The sequence below is a fragment of the Triturus cristatus genome, chromosome 4_2 (genome assembly GCF_964204655.1).
Source record: "Triturus cristatus chromosome 4_2, aTriCri1.1, whole genome shotgun sequence".
NCBI lineage: Eukaryota > Metazoa > Chordata > Amphibia > Caudata > Salamandridae > Triturus > Triturus cristatus.
The window spans coordinates 129,609,799-129,631,102 of NC_140586.1; the positions used below are offsets into that span (position 1 = coordinate 129,609,799).

Below are 21,304 nucleotides of genomic sequence, written 5' to 3' on the forward strand. Positions count from 1 at the left end.
CATTTAATGTAAGGTCTTTTTTTATACTTCTGCATGCTCGTTTCGTATCTCTTAAAGTTAAGACAATCATAATTTTAAACAATTTAAACCATGATTTTCTTAAGAATTCCATGAAGGTGTATGCATTTTACCATCACCTTGTTTGTCCACTTCTCTCTGCACATTTCTTTTCATAGCATTATAAAAATGTAATTTTCTGCAACTTTGTTATACTTTTACTTAAGCTGTCACTCGTATACAGCTTTGCCATTCAAGCCACTGTCCTGTACATTTTAACTCCACATTGCGCTCTCTATTGTTTGTCCACTCCATGTTACTTTGTCTCCATTTGCTTCCCTTCCCACACTCTCCTTGTTGCTTCCCCCCACACCAGTGTGCTCCATGTTGCTCCCCCCACCAGCTTGCTCCGTGTTGCCTCCTTCCGCCCTGTGTGTTGCTTCCTACTTCCTTCCTGTTGCTTCCCCACTCCATGATTTTGCTGTGTTAATTCCCCACATGCATTCTTTCCCCCAATGTCCTCATGTTATTTTTTTTTTTTATCTAATCAAACTCTAATCGAACAAAACAAAGCAAAAAACACAGGTGAGTCATTTTGTAGAATCCAGCCTCGTAGGTCCCGCCCCCTGTTTATTAGTTATACTGCACAGCATCAGAGATTTAGTGCAGCATGGCTAAAACCATCGGCAAAGCCAAAAGACCCCAAGCATAATATCTTTGCTTTGTTTTTTCTGTCGTTGCTTCTTTGTTTGGATCAGACCAGACAGTTTACAGTTATGTGTGAGTGAGCAGTGACAGGGAACAATGAAACTGAACATGCACAAACAAACACACGAGAAAGGTTAGCTAAACCAATAAGCAGAAATACAGCCAGGCAGGGTACCGAACCCAATCTACACCAATGCACGCACATATATGTATCTGTTGGTATTTATTTAGCACACGTCAAGCTAGGAAAGAACTGAGCGCTTTACATTACTTGGGGAAGTGGGAGACAAATGGGAGAAAAACTACGAGATTGTGTATATCGAGCAGGGAATTCCACAAATACAACTCACACATTACATTTCACATTTTTGTAGGCTCAAGGAGGTAAGTGATTTGCCCAGAATCACACGATGTTGAGTTAAGTGCTGAGCCTGGGTCCCCAGGTTTCGAAATCAGCAGCTCTAGGTGCTAGGCCATATCTCCCCAATGTATATGTGTATGGGCTCATAGCCCGGCATGTACAGAGACAACTGTGTAGACATCCAGGTGCATTCTGCCAGTGCACAGTGCAACTAGACAGACAAAGCTGCCCACTGCTAAGCAGTCATCTTTGCAGCCCGGCAGACACTATATAGACCTATATATGAGTGTGTGTCATGCAGGTCGACATGCAGTCAGTTCTGCATGGCTACAGATTTGTTGGGAGTTTGATCTTTTTGAGTGTCTGATTTCAGAGCTACAAGGGAAAAAGAGATCCTTCAAGGTTCTGCTTAATCCTCACTGCAGACGTGTCCAGAGAACGTGACATAACCTCTAGGCGCTTGCCTAGAATGGCAAAATGGGGGCCGTGGTGCGTAGGGTTCCAGTGTTAAAGTGTGGATCCCAGTGGTGCAGCTGCACTCTGGCTTTCTTTAGGAATGGGCTGAGATAATCCCGGGTATGTTCCTCCTCTGGAATTACCATTAATGGGGGCCCCAGTAAGGCCTGTAGGGGGGAAATAACTGCATTGCAAGTTTTTGGCCAATAACATGAAATCATTGAATTTACCATGCCAATATCTGCATGCCTTTCCCCCTCATTTCACCTGAAGATGTTTCCTGCAGGTAGGACATCTGCTCTCCACGGGAAACACCATGGAGGTGCAATATTCCTTCCAAACTTGTAGATCTGATGAGTCTGGTAACGCCTGTTACCACTACATTAGAATTGTTAGGCCACTGTTAATAAGGCCTTAGCCTGTGATTTGATTTGCTTTTTCACATTGTGCCTGTCTGAGAATTAGAAGCTACTATTCCCTCCCACCTCACTGAGCTACTTTCCCTATCTGTTCCAAAACCTCACAATACAACATAAGGTAGCATAAGCATGATTCTTCACTTATGCGGTCCATAGTGTGTAAAACTGAAATGTGCTCACGTGCACAACCAAGGTGCATTGTTCTCTGCAGCTTCGTCGGAAATGAGCACCAACGGGGGATATTGGAATTAATTGGTCTCTGCTCTGTAAACATCACCTCACTGCAGTGCCAAGCAGACTTAAATTATCTTCTCACTCGAACAAACAAGAGGCTGGAACTAGTCTTCTTTCCCATGCAGCAAAATGAGCTCATAGAAGGCGTGATTTATGTCACTGCCTGCTGTGGCACTGTATAAAAAATAAATCAGCCAAGTAAGATTTCACAATTGAGAATTGTAGGCACTTCTTACTTTGGTCACATGACTTGATGAGTCGCCACTGGTAACCACTAGAGGTCACAGTCCATGCCACTGAATTTCTATGACTAGAAAAGGATCCAACTGGTCCCTTAAGCAAAAGTTGGGGTCAGGCACCCAGATAGATGGCCAGTGTTTTGAAATTTGTCAGATCCTTTAGCCTAGGAGATGGGGCAAAAGGGCTGTGGGCTAAAGACCAACTGCTTCTGTTTACACTCAAGCGGAAGAGGCGGTAGATATTGACACTCTCCTGGCACAGGGAGAGTCTGGGACAATTCAGGCTCACACTTCTTGAAAGGTGAATTTGTTGAAGCTGATCCTAGACTTAAATTTCTTTCTTGCTTCTCTTGGGCAGCTGGGCAGGGGTGACCTTGTGGCTTTTGGGCAGTTTCAATGCCTTGCGCTATCCTCACGACATTACCGGCAGTTGGCTGACTCTTGGGTCCTCTTCCCTTTCATCCGGTCATTCAGGATACCTCCCAGACTTAGCCACATTCTGGAGGTAGACTGAGAGCCAAAAAAAGGTTCCATTCCTGGGTTTTCTGTGCCATTATCCTTCACTGGTGCACAGGCCTGCCCGGCGTTTGGACAACATTGTGAGCGAGTGGGCCAATGTTTATCTTCCTCTGCTCGCCACAGGCGAACTACCGATCACAGGGACTGTTCAAAATTTTCAAGGCTCCTCGAATTCTGGGGGAGCCTCTTTCCCTGTGCAACCGAATTACTGACATTTCAGCCCTTCTATCCACACTCGGACCAGGTTGGGCTGGTTCAGTTTGTGATGTGTTTTGGCCCTTTCTGGTTAAATATCATTACTACGGGAGATGGCCCCAGCAGAGGAAATGGGGAGGGTAGAGTTTTGCTCTGGCAAGGGGAAACTATATTAAACAAGTGCTGCGAACTAGCTGCTACTCTCACCCAGAAGGTACAACAGTTTCATGAGCGCTGGACAGGATAGTGTGTAAATGCAGCTTGAAATGTATGACTTGGACTATACCAGCTCAGCACAACAGAGACCACCATCATGTGCAGCACTCACATGTGTAGTCCAATGGACTCCAGCACTCATACTTCCAGGGACGCACAGGCAAACCCCCACACACCTCAACCATGTTACAGGCATTCTCCTTACATAGTCTCATTTATAGGCGACATGGACTAGCAGTTTGGTCTGGACTGTCCTACTGGAGCAGAACCAAGCTAAATATGCATGCAGTTGGTTTCCGCTTGTGGGGTTGATGAGCAAAAACAGTAGAAAGGAATGCGGTCCTGTGTAATTACACAGTGCCGCATTCCTTTCTACTGTTGGGATTAATTTAAGTATTCCACCTATCAATTGTTTGTCCTTCCATCCTTCATACATGTCCCACATATGGTGGAGGCCAAGGACCCCAGTTGTGGCAGGGACTGAACAGGTCTTTTCCAGGGGAGAACAGATAAGTACTCTTCCCACATTTGTAGAGGTAAAAAGGCCTGTACTTTTGGCTAAAAATGACAGAACTAGCAGCATCAGTTACTGCATAGCCTGGGTTGATCTATGGTAGCCACCCACACAAAATAATATGTTGCACATTGGGTATCCACGTGGCATCAGAGCCTAGTTCTGATGCCATCTTAAGCAGTGAAAGAGAGAGCCACCTGTGGCCTGGTGTGATTTGCATACTTACTAGGGAAAAATGGACAGGCCTGTGCGTAAAACATAGATGACTATGATGGCTTGCCTTCAAAAAGCCATGCAGATTACCTTTGTGCCAATAGTAGCTCAAACACATGATTGGTATTAAAGTCCAGTCACCACTTCAGCCAGCAGTAGATCTTACATAGTAGTGGGATTAATATTGTAGTGAGTATTACGTTTTCTCTGATTTGAGACTAATTGTTTCCTCCTTTGTGGCAATTCTGGGAAATGTGCAACAACCAAACAATTCAAGAGAGAGGTTATTTTGATCTACGTAACAGAGAAATTTCATTAATCCTGATTCCAATTTCATGATCATAAGTCCATTATACAGCCTTAATAAATATTTTGTTAAAACATCGCAGCTTTGTATTTGGAAGTTGGGCATCATATAATGAAAAGGTGGAGTCTTTGAGCCGTAAATTGATAACAAACTTTAGTGACTAAAACGGTATTCTTTTTTCTGTATATTCTTATCAGAATGTATTAATAGGCATGCAAAGAACAAACTCTCGTGCCTTGAACATAACCTCTCGGTAATTGGCCATCAACAGTTCAACAGTTCACTGAGCCTGTTTTTGAATTATTTGTAACATTGGGCTTTGTCAATTGCACCTAAAATACCACAGCTTGAAACATCCCTGGATGTTCTCTTCAGTCTCCATTGCTTGTGTTGCAGTTTGGTTTTCAGGAAAGTGTGTGTCTATCGTTCTATGCACTACAAGCTCTGCCACAATGTGATGTTGTGAAAAAGTTAAAATATTGTAGAATCTTCTGTCAACTCCATGTGGCAATAAAGGGCGTACTCCTGAGTCAGTGGCACTGGTGTTAAAAGTCAATATTGCGTAAATTCATGACCATTGCATCTTTTGGGAGCATCTGCAAAACCTGAAACCTTTTGCTCCCCCTAAACATTCACTTCAAAGTCCACCTACCTTTTGCCTGCTTAGTTTTCACTAAGCTTGCGGCCTGTTGCTTCCTGAATCTATACAAATGTTCTGAAACTGATTCCATCATGTCATTGTCAGAAGCACCTAGAGTTGAGCCTTATTTTCCCCACACCCCCTCTTCTGCTGCAAGTCTGCACATAATCACTAGAATTGAATCTTTGTGCTGCCTGTTATCCCTCTGTGAATGCTGCTAAGCCTGTAATTTTTGTACGGCCTTAGAAAGCGGGTCTGGAGACGGGGCCAGAAATGGAGACATCAACACTGCCGCCTCTGACTACAGTACCATACCTGCATCGCCAATGTCTCAAGAGGAGCCATTCGCCACCTACTTCGATGAGAAGGTCCCCATTCCTGAAGATGAAAGGGTGAGTGCTGACAGTGGATGATTGCAGATGCTTGATGCGGTTTTAAAGGAATCGGTGCACCAGTGATGACATGATTTAGAGTCAGATCTGTCAGAACTTTAATCACATTCTTAGCTATCCACATAATGGGGGATAGAAGGTAGCGTATTGCTCCATGACAGACATAAAATCATCGCCATTTGCAAAGCCATGGGTGGAGTCTGAGTTTTGAAAACAGATAACTGGGGTTCCCAGTCAAGGAATGGTTTCTATTTGAAACAAAAGGCATCCCTCGGGATTCAGGGTCTACAACTTCGGATCTTTTGATTCGCATGTTCTGTAAATCACACCTTTCAGCATCCAAGAATTGCCCAGCTTTGCTGGGAAGTCTTAAATTGTAGCTTTTAAAACTCATTTTGCCAGCCCTTTAACTTCCTGGGCCCTAATGACAAACATGTGTTGTGATCATAATGTCTACCCTTGGAGAAAGTCTTGGCTTTTTGTTATTACTAAATGCCACAGAGAATGCACTGCTGTTAGACACATTGTTGCGGGTAAACCATTTCTAAATCTTCATTACAGGTAAGTAACTTATTTCTATGCTTTCAAGAGGCCCGCTGTGGGATTTCTAAATGTAAGTAAATGTTAGTATGATTATGTTGCATCTAAATCCGCTTGTGGGTCTGCCCTAAAGAGCTTTATTGGAGCCGTCCTCGTTTGATGGTGTAGAGGGCACAGCATATTGCTACACCCAGCCATGATGAGAATGAGTGTTGATGAGTCTACCTTCCCCTTTCTCCCCATTAACAGTAAGTGGCATATACGTAGATAACTGGGGCTCTAGGCCAATAACTCTGGGACACTCTTCCAGCTCCAGCAAGTCTAGTGCCTGCCCATGGTGTTTGCTAAAGAGGCTAGGAGAGCAAGCTCCTGCACTAAACATTTTACTATGAAGTCTTAGTTCTCGACTGAGTGTCCACTCCCAAATTCTCATTTTCCCAACCGCAGCATTTTGTAATTTGTGCTCCAGAGGGAACCTAAGGCCAGTTCAAAAAGTTGTTTGCTATTAACATAGATGATCGTTTTAGAGAGACGGGGGCAAGAGTGACCTTAATAACTGATGTTTTCATGTATCACTTTATAAACTCCAGGCTTAACAAAGGTCTCCAGAGGGCCCCTTCATAACAATATCGGGACCTCTTTGTTTCAGAACACTGGATCGGAGTGATATAGATGATGCTCAATGTCATTTATTGGTCTCTGGTCCATGACTTCAAGTCGATTTTCAACTGCTTACATAGCTAGGAAAAAAATCAAATAAAGAAAGTGACCCATTCACTGGATGCAGGAGCGTCCTATCTTATTCCGTTCTTCCAAAAATCTGTATAATCTGTGATTATAAAGTGTGTCCCATTGCAGCCGGTGACCTTCTTTTCTTGCTTACCAAAAAATAAAAGCCCCTGCTCCATCATCCATCTTTATGAACTAAAAGCAAGGGCAAAGAATTTCAGTCCTTTTGGAATTTCTGTATTTTATGGAGAGAAAAAGGAAGAGTACATTTTTTTTCCTGTTGTAAGTGAAGTTAAAGGTAGTCTTGTGAGTATCTCAAAGCACTGTACAGAATGGGGTCTGAGCTGTGAGGCAGTACTGTGGAACCAGCCTAATGTCCAGTCTAGTTAAATTCAAGTACAAATTACTTCATAATCTGGGTCACTGTCTGTTCCGGCCACAAAGTCTGCTGCAGAAACCAGTGCTCCAGTTGACTGAGGTAACACTTGTTGAGACCAGGTTAGTTACTGCATTAATCTAATATGCATGAAAATGGAAAGGTCAAAGCCATTGAGTAGTAGTTGTCTCAACCTAGCTAGATAACCAACTAGGCAAACAGGAATTGCCCTTTGGCTTTTAACCTGTGACCTTGAAATTAAGAGAACCCCACAAATCCTTAATGAATGAAAATGGTGCAAGAAAGGAATAGGCTGAATGATTGGCTGAGTATATAAACCTAGTCACAACGCGTCAATCAAACTCTTAATGCATCTCCATTGGTGTACATCCTTGTTTATTGTTTTTATGTGTGCTACATTGTATTGTGTATTTTTTTGATTGTTTTGTTATTATATGCATTGATTCATTATATGCATTGTTTATCTATTTAATAGTTTTTTCTGCGTCGGGCACATCATTGCTTGTCTCTTTTTAAATCACTTATTGTGTCAAAGTTGAATTTACAATGTGTTTGTTTTGATATGAAATTAATGAATATTAGTAATGATTCTACCATAGCATTTATATATGTATAATATTACGTTTGAGAAATAAATGAAAATGAAAGATAAAATAATTTAAACTTTTTGCTTGGTCTGTGGGCACATTTCAATCTATGGACTGATAGCCTATAAATATTGTATTGGTGTCGGGAAGGTACTCCTGTTTTTTGTACATCCTTAGGACCTGGTGCGACCAGCTCTGCTCACTCTTTCTCAGGTCCACGGAGTATCCCTCTGACTCTTTGTACTATGGTAACACCCATGGTTCATCTGAAGCCAGTCATACCTGCTCTAGGACAGCCATCGTTTTAGTGAAGTAGGCATATGCCTACTTAGGTTGCACTCTACTGATTACATTGCCTGTAGACTCTCAAACTCATGCTCAAGTGGATACATTATTTCCTGTTGTGGGATTTATCCGCACTTTCTTGGTAATAATATAATGTTATATATTGGGACTCTTTCATGCTAACAAGGGAGCGATATCATGTTGATTATCAAATTAACTTGATTCTTGTACTTGGATGGGGCAGTTTCGAACTGTGGATGGGTTACTGTTGAGTGATATTTTATAGCTTATAGATAACAGTTCATTTGCTATTTGGGGTTTAGTTTGTGCCCAGTTTCCAAAATGTAGTGTCAAATACTTCTGGCCTTCGCACTTGCACAACTGTCTTTGCCCTGGAACAGGTTCAAGTATGTGCGCTTACATTGGGAAGACACCTGGTTGCGTCATGCCTTATTTACAATTGCCGGAAGACTTTTGTAATATGTTTGAATAGTGCACTAGTAAGTGGCAGCTTGTTATGTTGCTTGTGATGGTGTTAGCTTGCATTTATCTTCGGCTGACTTGGAGCAACACGCTGCCATCTTTCCGATACCTGCTAATGATCTCAAATGAAGGGCTCTGACTTGTTTATTAACATCGATCATAGATGTTCAATTCTGTTACAGTCTATGGTTTTTCTTCTGTGCATTAACACTGGGAAAGGGAAGGTCTGTGAATGTTGGGAAACACAATATAACCTGAATTTTTCTTCTGCTCTGATATGCTTTTATTTTTAGCATACATGGTTCAGCTTTCGCAAGCTTTGGGCCTTCACAGGACCAGGATTTCTTATGAGCATTGCCTACCTGGACCCGGGCAACATCGAGTCTGACTTGCAGTCTGGAGCGGTAGCTGGATTTAAGGTACTGCTTAGAAGTTGTGCACGATAATGTAGCCTTACCTGTAGCTTTGTTCTCTGTTCAGCTTTAGGTTTTATGTTTAATTTAGTTTTCTATGATTTATGTATGTCCTTCTTTAGTTTTAGATGCCCACATGCACATTTTTAGGTCTCGCCTGACCCAGCGCATGCGCTGGTCTGGCGAGACTTATTGAGAAGGCTCTAAAAAGTGCTACCAGGCCAGCCTAGAGCTACAGTGCATGTGCGCGCCGCTTTTACCGAGATTACTTTCACTGTTTGATCGTGATCACTTTCGCGGCCGCACTTGGTTCTATGTTCCTGTGTTGATACCCCCCACAATATGGCATAGGGGATGAGTGTTTGATGCCTGAAGTCTGGATTCCAGTCCAGCAGAGGGAGCTGGTAACTTTTAGTCATTTGCAGTTTGGCATTGTATGTGACACTACTAAATTTACATTGTACACTGGAAGCAGAAAATTGTGGTGTGTGAACTGCGTAACTAGCTGAAATACCTCAAATTTACTATGGCAATTAGGGAGGAGGGAATGAAGGTTTACATTTTGTGGAATAAATGAGGAGGGGCCTAGAGAAGGATGTAGGATTGTTTTCACACATGTAACTTATTCACTGCTGACACTGTTATTCGCAAAGATGCTTTTTAGGTCTCGCTTAGGCAGCGCGCATGCGCTGCTCTAGGAGTGCCTTTAGCCATCGGTCTTCACTTTTCAAGCACTGTACTCGTGCTTGTGGCGGCATCCACCTTGCGGGAGCGAGCAGCGGCTCGCCACAAGCGCGAGTTCAGTGCTTGAAAAGTGAAGACTGCGCACGCACCACTCTCGGGCTTGTTGTCATCGGTAGCAGTTTGGTAGGTGCACCGCATTCTGATTTCCTCTTTTTTCCCTTTTTTTTAAGTCTGTGCTTTCCATATTTTTTTACTATTCAGTGACTACTTTTTAATGCAGAGGAACTGCTGGTTAATCACTGCCCTAAAACTAGACCGACAATAGTTAAGGAGAACATTTACGTGGCATAAATGACTGTTAGGATTTACAGGAGCTGTTATAATCTCAGACAACGTATTTGTGTAAATAGCACCACGTGAGGACAGCATTGCACTGCAGGTGCGTAGCATGAATATTTTATTCTCCTTATCAAAGACTGCAAACTGGGTCCGTCATTGAAATCTCTTGCTCCACAGTCTCTAGACACCAACTGGAAAGGGGGTGAGTTCGGCAAGAGAGGAGTAGGTTGCAAATCATTTCTTTTAGAAGCATGCCGCTATGTATCCCTTCTCACTGTGCTCTTGATTTACGCATTTTTCGCTCTTAATTGTTTTTTTGTATTGAGGTTTTGATGTTCATTTGTTCGTTTTTAGCATCATTTTATATGAGATGTTCCATTAGATAGCGTAAATGAAGTCTGAGATAACCCCCAACAGAAAGGCTAATGTTTAGTATGTGGGAAAGGATAAATGTGTTGCTCACACCTGCCAGCAGCTTATGTCAGCTCGCTGTTCGCCTTCTTGCTTTAGAAGTCAAGTGCTGTTTAAAATGTAATAAATGCCTTAGTTTCACGTTGACAAAAATTGTTGGAAACCTTTTGGTACATATTTGGTGGGAGCATTATTTCTGTCTAAACTCTCTGGTTACTGCTGGCATGATCAAAGATTATGAGTCCAAAATCTGCACATCATTCTTGGATGTAAGTAGGAAGTATTCAGAAGTTTGGCACCATTATTTTAACATAAGCCTGGAGCAAGGCATAAGAAAGAGGAGGTGCGGCTGGGTGAAGGAGCATAGAGTTATGTGTCTTCTCTAATTTCTGCTTGACAGAGTAACCCAGGGCATCCTCAGTAGTTATCTAATTAAGTAAGCAGGATCCACTTACCCTTTTTTCTTATTGAGGTCAATAAATTATGCATAATTAAGTTAGGCATTGTTAAAACTAGTTATTACTATTGCTTCGAAATAACAGAAATGTGGACCTTTATCGCAGCACATCATATAAACTTGTTAGTGCTAATCTAATCATTATGCGTAGGCCAGAGCCTAAAATATCCACCTTTATGCTTCGTTTTAATTTGTATCTGTTCTAGCTCCTAAAGGCAACGTGCCCAGCCGACATTTATCGTTCATTAGAGCAGTTAGCTCCCTGCATGTGTAAAGATCTAACTCTTACTCTTTCCAAGGGCCACTTTCAGCGCTATAGAAATCACCAGGAGCAAAGTTTGGTTGCTTCCGGAAGAACAGAAAAGGCTGTGTGACACAGCAGCGCTTGCATGTTTCACAGTGAGCGAGGGGCTCTGTTAGCCAGCACTGCAAGTCAAGACCAGCAAGAGAGTAGGTATGAAAAGAAGGCCTGCCAGAATTAAGCAAGGCTAAATTCCCTTATCTTGCATGTCCTATTTTTATTGTAGTTCGTTTTGAGAAATTGATACTGGAGATGGTATTTTACTTCAAGAGGGTCGGGACTCCCCCCCCCACCCCCCCCCCCCAAATCCATTCATTCACTGAGCACCTGTAAAAGCATCCTTTCATTTTTTTACTTGTTGTAAGCTTCCCCATTTTAAGCAACATGCAGGCGAAAACGTATGTTTGTAGCACATTGTGCTTACTTGCCACAACAATGGCAAATAAGGCTCTGCACCAGTTAACTAGGCTGGCAGAATATGTAGCAAGGCTTGTTTCGAAAACAGCCGTGGTGAAAACGGTTCAGGGATGTGAAAAGAGGCACCAGGTAGTGGGGAATTCACCACTAGATATGACCTTTTCAGGTCTCGCAGGCGGACATGCTATGTTCGGGTATGGACTTTAAGCTTCATTCATTTTCTGCCCATCTTTTCAATTGGCTCCTCTTACTGTCCTTAGTAAATGGTGGCTTTTGATTCGAGAATAGGATTATTAGTCCCTCCTTAGTACTTCCCTCTTTTCTGGTCTTACCTCCCATGAAAACAGCTCCTCTTACATGTGTCCTTACTCTCTAGATTTCATTAACAGTTAGTGAGCACTATTTAGTAAATGTCTTGCTGAAGCAGGCACCACATGCTGTCCAGCTTTTGCAACCCGCCCTGGTTTGTAGTTGCTGTACAAGGCACGACATGTTATCCTGCTCCTGCAACCCGTGACGCTGCAGAGTACGTAATTTATTTCAAGTCTTTTTTACTGAAGTAAAGCTTTTATTTTTGCTATTTACTTACTTTATTAGTAAACGTAGCATACCGCGCTTTAGTTGTAAACATCTGAAGCTAAAGCTCGGCGTGACGTGGTTGATACAAAAGTAAATAAATAGACAAAATACGACGGCTGCATGCCTTTTTTCTACTTATTTGCTTTTGTAGCATTTAAGCTTTAAAAATCTGAAGCTATAGCTTGACATGTCGCAAATGCTAATAAAGCTATTCAATGCAAAAAACCGTGGGCGGCTGCCTTCACATTATTGTTGCTTTTACCTTAGAACATGGCGGCTGCTCGCCTTTTACTTTCTATCTATTTGCTTTTCTGGCATTGACGCCATGGTGCACTGTCTCAAAGAAAGGGTGTAGTACCTGTGAAGATAAAAAAAAAAAAAAAAAACTTCTACGCGGCAGCAAACTTTATCCTTATTATTCCATTAAGGGTGCGGTATCCTTATGTGGCTAATAGAGGTCTTTTTACAGCTCCACAGGGGCACCTAATAGCCTCTGGTGCTGCACCCTTTACTTCATTGCTTACATTTCTTTTATTATTACTTGTGCTACTGTGGGGATATAAAATTAAAAAAAGAGCAAATATTAGCATTTGCAACGCCAGTAGCTCTAAGTTTCACTAATGTGAGACCTATTGCATTGTAAATGCTTGTTGGAGTAGCTCCGACTTAACACACACATTTCCACAAGTAGGTCACACATTCTCATAGAGAAACGCTTTAACAATTGGAACCATTTGTAGCAACCACTGGTGACTCTTAGGCCTCTGAGTACTGCATCATATGAAGCATGCAACGTTAACGGAGACATTTTGTAGGTAAAGTTTTTACTTCCTTTCTTTCCCCATTTTAAGGTAACATAAGTCATGAACACATGTTACAATTGCACAGAAGCTTTGGATGCATCCCATGTCTTTTTTAAAAGTATCTCCCACGGTGTACTTTTGTTTCCTGTTCAATCTTGTTTCTTTCTTTTCAGCTTCTGTGGGTCCTGCTCACTGCGACAATCATTGGCCTTCTATTACAACGACTGGCAGCACGACTGGGTGTAGTCACAGGGCTTCATCTTGCTGAAGTGTGTAATCGACAGTATCCTAAGGTAGGTTGCAGCTCTAAAGCACTTCATCACCTGCATTGCTCTTGAAAGACTTTTGTTGTTGTTCGTAGACTGTCTCTTGTATGAATGTCTCAAGCTCTTGAAGGCCAGATCCAGCCCAATTTTGAAAGCTATCCTTATGGTCTAAATGTTGGTTAAGTTATTCTGATTGAGAATCATTTACTCAGTCTGTTAATGTTAACCTGATCATCTGGTCCGGCTCAGACCAATTTTTGGCTATACCGCATTTATAGTAACCCCTCTTTCAATAATAGTTCTGTTCCATACAGTAGGAATCCTGCCGTAGCAAGTCCATCTGTCTGATTTCTCTTTAATGCTGCTTTTTATATCTTGCCTAGCGTTGTTGCGCACATTTGAAGCTCGCTTGGCGAGATTTATTGTAAATGAGGAGTTTTAGAAAAGGTCTTGAAGCCCGCCCCTTATTTCCATTGGCTTGCGTCACCGTTTATGGTAAACAGTGGCCTGGCACTGGAAATGAGCTTTCTGGGGTGCCTCCTTTTCGCTTTTTTGTTCAGCCCATCCGGTCTGGATCACCTGCTTCATGGCTGTCGTGAAGCAGTTTCTTATTGCAAGGAGGCATGTTATGTAAACAAGCCGTGCGATCCAGTCCAGATGGGCCGGACAAAAAAAGAGACCTGCCGCCGCGTGTTTATTTTTACATCTCGCTTTCACTTCAAAGTGAAAGCGCGATGCAAAAATATACAGCGGCTGCCTGGCGAGCGCGTGTTTTCCCTCTATTCAAAAGTCTTGTTTTATTTTGCTCCGGGCAATGATGGTTTCGCCTGGAGTCTGCGCGTGTTTATTGGGGGCATGAAAACCTATTTCGAATTTAAAAGGGTGCAGTTGCACTGGCAGGGTGCCCCCTCTGGCCACATGAGTGCCTCCTCTTTCAAACGACTTGTAGTGTAAGTGGGAAAACATTTACTTTGATGCTCCCCACCCCCCGTCGGAGTGATACACTTGGCACCGCTTGCAGCCTTTTTGTTCCTTTGTTGCAATTTACAGAAACCAGAACCCCTGCCCCTACGCACCCTCCCCACGCACACAGCTTTTACTGAAGGAAGAAGCAGAAAAGGGGTTCCCTGCTTTTGATGCGGCCGGAGGACAGATGAGGTGGCATGTTGCCGTAATGAACACCGAGAAGAAATGGGCGGGGGTGCTTTTAAACACGAAATGTGCTCTCTTGCGATCTGCACTGAAGGCAGATGACATAGCCGGGACACGTGTGTGTGTGGTTGTGTTGTTGTCTGTGTGTGTGTGTGTGTGTGTGTGTGTGTGTGTGTGCACGTGCGCGCGTTTGTGTGTGGTGTCCTAGAGACGTGTGTGCCTGCGCACGTGCGTGTGTGTTTAGAGAGACACGTTTACTTCTTGTATATATGTGGGGATGTGCGGTGTGCATGTATTTGTGTGGGGTTAGAGATGTGTGTGTGTGTGTGCACACGCACGTCTGTGTAGAGCGGAATGTATTTTTGTGTGTGTATTTTGTGTGTGTGTGTGTTTTTGTTTGTGTGTTTTTGTTTTTGCTGAGGCAAATCCGCACACATTCCTGAAGCCAGTTATACCTTTGACTAGAGTAAAAAGCACGTGACCCGCTGCGCCGTGCACACGGCTGAACGGGGCCTCCTAGGATGTTCATTCTCACAGGTAAGGAAGGTGATGGGGGGCTTCTTGTCTCCACCGCACATTTGCGAACAAAGTGAGAAACATTCCATCCATCCAAGCTCATTCATCCATCTACATACCCCACCTTTTCCGTTCAGCCTTCCAGCATTCATCCAAACACGTGAATTTATCCAGATATTCATGCACCACGTCCATCCATCTGCCGATGCAACTCACACAGCTCAGTCCACCAATCTACGCATTCAACCATTCATGCAAACCTATAAAAATGCTCACCATCTCTACAGTCTATCTACTCATCCAACAAATCCGACCCTGTCCACCAATTCTTTCTTCCCCAATTTACAAAACCCATGCATTCATCAGTCTACACACTCACCCTTCCATCCATCTGTGCATCCAACCCACCCGACCTATCCTCTCAGACCTGCATCCAATACCAGGCATTCTTCCATCTGTCCACTCCCCAGCCCACACAATCCACCCATCCATGATTCACCCATTAATTCAAACCCACAATACTTACTCACTTCAACAGTCCATCTACTCATTCAACCAATCCAACCTAGTACACAAATGCATTCACTCAACAGTTTACTCCCCCACCCTTCCACCCATCTGCGCATCCAGCCCACCTGACCCATCCTCTCAGCCTTGCATCCAATCCCAGTCATTCATCCATCTATACACCCTTCCCCCCCCCCCGCCATTCATGCACCCCCAACCCATGGAACTACGTACCCACTTCTACAGTCCATCTAGCCCTCTAACCAATCCGACCCAGCCTAAACAGCCACCAATCCACCCAAACCCATGCATTCATCAGTCTACTCCCCCACCATTTCATTAATCTATGCATCCAACCCACTTGTATCCAATCCCATGCATTCATCCATCCATCTTCTCCCCAACCCATCCGCCCGCCGCAGCGCCATCCATCGTTATGAGGGCTCGAGTTCCCAAAGCATCCCTGACACGAATTGCCTTTGTAGATAAAGAAACCCGATAAATATTTAACAGTAGCTTTCTGATGATGAGGGTAAAACAGCAAACCGAGGTTCGGGGCAGAGCACGAGGAAACCGAGCGCGCGGGGCGTCTGATAACTATCACCGTAGAAAAGGCTCTGCCATTCACTCCCTCAACCAGATCGCCCAAACTTCAGATGCCTTTTGGTGTTTGTTGATTGGTCTAGAACTTTTCTGACTCGGCTATGCTTATAAAAATCTATTTCTCTTTCGGGTTTCAACGAATACCCTTTCTATTTCATATTTGTTTTTTCACTTATTAATAAAAAAATTCTGCATTATCAGACAGAATTATAAAACGTGTGTGTGTGTGTGTGTGTGTGTGTATATGTGTGTATATATGTATATGTGTATATATATATATATATATATATATATATATATATATATATATATATATATATATATATATATATATATATATATATATATATATATATATATATACCGCTCTTTCCTTTTCAAACGAAACATTGATACTTCCTTTGCTCTAAACCGGTTTATGTGTATTTGCGCTACGAAGCCGGTCTTTAGTTTCATAGCGAATGCACATTAAACCAGATTTTTAAGAGCAGTTCTGAGATCTCTTGATTAACTAGAACAGTTTGTAAGGTCTTTCTATTTAGCCACACACTCTGCATTGGGCTATTTTACTCAATGTGTCTTATAGTAGCGGTGTCATTACAATATGTTTTTCTATACGTGGTATATGCATATCTTTACTGAATACCGGGCGTAACTCTTCGCTACCAAACAACAAGATAGTGAAGTAAAAAAATGAAAACAAAGGTTTTCTTCGCTCCTGTTTTTGAATAAACATTTCCCAAAACATTTAGCGCCTTAAATTTTTTGTTTCCGATGCGTGTCTTTATTGACTGTATGGAAACTGCCATCCCTTAACTTGTCTTGTGCACGTTTCACCACCTACATCTCCCGCCAATACAGATTTCTGAAAATAAACACGGACTAGATTTAGCACATATTTTATGGTAACCGCGTTTACACAAGTTCATCTAGGTAAGGGAGGACTACCGATTGTATGTCAAAATATTTTTTATTTATCATTTTTCACAACGACGCTTCCCTCACCAAATCCTAACACTTTAAAAGATAAAACCGTAAAACGTGTTTCATTACGTTTTTAAGCATTAGCATTTTTTTGTACTTGTACTATGTCCTAACAGTCACTTTTCGCTATGTCAGCTACTTCAAATACAGGTTTTTTACTACAAATACGAAACCCGAGGTGTGCCAACGTTTGTATTGGAGCGGGTGTTTTCTACGCCCCTCACAAATAAGCAGACTGACCTGAGGGTGCAGTTACTGGGCCTTCGAGCGACAGTATGATATTGTACAGCACTTTTTGGTGAAACAGTTCAAAGTCAGGCATAGAAGCCGACAGCCCCCTCTCCCATTTATGGGGAGCTCTAATCCAGCCGCTCGGCCTTGTTTGTTTAATTGCCTTAAACTGCAACTTTCCTTCGCCTCCTATCACCCGGGTTCTGAGGGATTAATTGAGTGTTAAAGCATTTTATCTTTTCACAAACGAGTCCAGGATCTCCTGTTGAACGCCTGTAATCTGGGCTAATTGCCTCTCCCTGGCTCTGAGCTGCAATTACCTAGGAATCACCACAAATTCCCCCTGAACAGAACAAGCATTGAAAATGCAATAGGTCTCGCCTTTTATTAAGTTAAAACCATTTGCTTTGCTACAATACCATTAGCAAAGCAAATGGCTTTAACTTAATTAAAGGCGAGACACATTTCATTTTTAATGCTTGTTTTGTGTGCACTTCAGTAGATATTTCTGTGACAGCTGCAAATGTAAGGGTTGGGTTTGGTGGTCGATATTCGGCACAGAACACCTTGACTACCTGATGCCACTCTGTTGAACATCAGCCTTTTAGGTGGCAATCTAATCATTTTTGTCCCGTGATTTCTTTTTAATTTTTTTATTTTATTTTATGGGTCATACTAGTGTTGTTCAGGGAATCTGAGCCTGTGATTATGACAGTTAATGTTAGTATTGTTCTACTTATAACCATTACTTCTTACCAGTGATCTCCTAACATTACTTTCTAGCTTACCAAGTACTCTGAATTACATATTTAGGGGAAATCATCCATCCGGAACAGATTTAAGTAAGTGAAACAAATGGGAGTAGCTGTCAAGAATTCCTGTCATGCGAGGGGAGGAAAACGGTAACCAGCGAAAACGGACTACATCTCCCAGGATGCTTAGCGGTTGAGAGGTTATGTAAACAGGAGAGCTGTTACATAACTCAAGGAAAACACGCCCTTATGTAAACAGGAGAGCTGTTACATAACTCAAGGAAAACACGCCCTTATGTAAACAGGAGAGCTGTTACATAACTCAAGGAAAACACGCCCTATAAAGTGAGGAACCGGGAGGTACAACGCTGTCGGATATTGTGTTTACACCGACGTACCTGCTTAGTGAAGAGCAGTGTTCCGGAGTGGTGCTCCAGTAAGGCAAGAACGGAGGTAGGTCGAGTCGTTACTCCCTGGGCCGTGTCTTGCCACATCGTCACCTGTGAAGGACCCGGAAGCTCTACCGGATAACCATTGAACTTCGCTTTTTGACTCGGATGAGTCAAAGCGCAGTGGCGCTTTTGCTGGTTGGAGTCGTAACTCCCAGCCCGATCAGAGATACAGGGACTGCCAGCTGTAACGCACACCAGGAGGTGTTTGCCGCGTTACAGACTCGGAAGTCCACGGGATCGATCGAGCGGCTGCTCTCGGTTCAGTCTTCTTTGCTTGTGATTGGGGTATCGGTGACGCATCACCAGGAGGTGACTCCGCGTCCCGGTGCAGTCTGAGGAAGAGGTTGAGCGGCTGCTCCCTTCAGGTAGAGACCCCGGCTGGGTGTTTCCCTGACTCCTCGATTCTCCCCAACACTCTTCGTGCCCCTCACAGCCTACCGATTGGCATTGTCGGCCATTTCATTTCTGCCCTCTGTTGGCATACGCCGGGATCGGCGTATATGCAGAGGACGGTTAGGACCATCCGTGCTGTGGGCTGGTAACGTACTTAGCCTGGAGGATTCCAGTGACTATAACCTTTGTTTATTCCTTGTATTATTTTTGCCTTCATTAAAATAACTAAACCTTCACAAGTGGTTGCGTTCTCATTATCGTGTCTGTTAAACGATCCTGAGACGTTCAGGGCGTTACAAAATATCCGACCTTAATAACACTAACTGTCTCCCGGTCGATAACAGACATGGCAACACTTGATGATGTGCTGGCTGCTTTAGCGACCGTGCAAATTCAATTGGCTGCCTCCAGGCAAGAAACAGCCGATGTAAAAGCCAGACTGGATGCTATCCAATTGGACCCGCTCACGCCCAGCACCTCCCTCACGAACCAGACCCCTGCGGTAGTAGTGGAAATGCCGGTAGCCGTCCCCTTGGCAACACCAGAGAGGTACAGTGGGGATCCTAACACAGTGCAGGTATTCCTCACACAAGTGGCGCTACATTTATCGTGCAAACCAAGGGCGTTCCCCACGAGTCAGGCTCGTGTGGCTTTCCTTATATCCTATTTGGCTGGAAACGCGGCACAATGGGCCGTACCTCTGGTGAGCAGGGACGACCCCATCTTATGTGATTGGGGTGCTTTTCGCGAGGAATTCCTGAAGGTCTTCGACAGAAGGGCTGACTCGTACACGGCGGACCGTGAAATGCTTGAGTTGAGACAGGGATCCAACGACCTGGTGCAGTATCTCAACGCGTTCCGAAGGCTGGTTGCGGAAACCAAGTGGCCTGTTGCTAAACAGATGGCGCTCTTCCATCACGGGCTGTGCGATGAGCTCAAGGACGCCGTGGCTCATATTGACCCACAACCCAAGACATGTGAGGGCCTTATCAACCTGGTATTACGGCTGGAACATAGGCTAAGTGAAAGAAAGGGGGATCATGGGAGAAAAGGAAAATCCCTTCCATCCTATGTGACAGTGGGAAGTCCTGAAACTGCCACCGCATCCAAGGGAGAACCCATGGACATCGGCGCAATACGAGCGAGCCTCACAGCCACGGAGAAAGAGTCACGCCGTAAACAAGGATTGTGCCTATATTGTGGCAAAAAAGGCCACTACGTACGTGAATGCCCTGCCAAACCGAAGACGTCACGTTATCGGGCCAACCGGTCGGTAACAGCCGTGGTGGACGTACCGGCGGAAAACTAGAGGACTCCCAGACCAAAGAAGGGGCATCTCGGAGTCACTCATCCATCCCTTCACTTTCCAACTCGGTCACTAAGGGACAACGACACCTGTTTCTCACGGTGCACGTGGGAGTGCATGACCAGTGGATACCCGTTGTGGCCATGGTGGATTCAGGGGCCACTGGCATGTTTATGGACCACAACGAGGCATGCAGGCTAGGGCTAGTGCTTCTTCCCAAAGCTGTACCCGAAGACGTCTATGCTGTAGACGGAAGGCGATTGGTGACGGGGCCCATCGGGCAGCACACGGGGGTCCTTCCGATGAGATGTGGGAGGAACCATTTGGAACAAATCGATTTTAACATCATCCGAGCGCCCCAATATGGCGTCGTATTGGGATTGCCGTGGCTACAGAAACACAACCCCTCTGTGGATTGGCCAACACATCGCATCGAACTGACGTCACCGTATTGCATCCTGCATTGTGGAATAAGAACGGAATCCCTTGACGCAGATGAGAGCGGGAGTCAGACGGTGGCTACAGCGGCAGAAAAAGATGTGGCTCTCCCCCAGGCTTATCACAGTTTTGAGGATGTATTTGATGAGGTGAAGGCGGAAGTGCTACCACCACATAGACAGTTTGACTGCCAGATCGACCTGGTGCCAGGGGCCAGCGTTCCCAGCGGCAGGCTGTATGCCCTGACGGAGCCTGAAAACGTGCATCTCCGGGGGTACCTGGATAAACTCCTCAAGCTAGGATTCATCCGCCCGTCCAAGTCTCCGGCCGCCTCGCCACTCTTCTTCATCCCGAAGGCTAATGGGGAGCTGAGAGCCTGTGTGGACTTTAGGGCATTGAATGCGATAACCGTAAAGAATCGGTACCCCTTGCCTCTCATCAGTGTACTTCTGGAACAGGTCAAGAAAGCTCGTATCTACACCAAGTTGGATTTGAAAGGGGCATACCATCTGGTGCGCATGAGGGACGGAGACGAGTGGAAGACCGCCTTTAAGACCAGGTTCGGCCTTTTTGAGTACCTCGTCATGCCGTTCGCTCTGTGCAACGCCCCGGCAGCCTTTCAGTACTTTTTGAATGAGGTATTCAGAGAGGAGTTGGATATCTACGTGGTCGTATATATCGACGACATCCTCATCTATTCGTCCAGTGTGGAGGAGCACGTACACCACGTCAAAGCTGTGCTCCAAAAGCTGAGGGAAAACATGCTGTTTTGTAAACTCAGCAAGTGTGACTTCCACGTCACATCCGTGGAATTCCTCGGAGTGATGCGGAGTCCAGAGGGACAGGAGATGGCAGAACGAAAGATCAAG

General features: G+C 44.2%; 1 protein-coding gene across 8 annotated transcripts in view; it reads left to right on the forward strand.

The window, feature by feature from the left end:
• The window catches only part of SLC11A2 (solute carrier family 11 member 2), a 475,484-nt gene that overhangs the window by 179,886 nt on the left and 274,294 nt on the right, over window positions 1-21,304 (forward strand). For all 8 annotated transcript variants that reach the window (XR_014960527.1, XR_014960528.1, XR_014960529.1 and 5 more), the window contains 3 exons: window positions 5,265-5,410; window positions 8,725-8,850; window positions 13,009-13,128. Coding sequence is in view for 5 of the 8 variants with exons in the window: in XM_085600792.1 (XP_085456918.1) it covers window positions 5,265-5,410; window positions 8,725-8,850; window positions 13,009-13,128 (392 nt within the window). In the remaining 3 variants the exon portion in view is untranslated. The remainder of the gene's footprint in view (window positions 1-5,264; window positions 5,411-8,724; window positions 8,851-13,008; window positions 13,129-21,304) is intronic.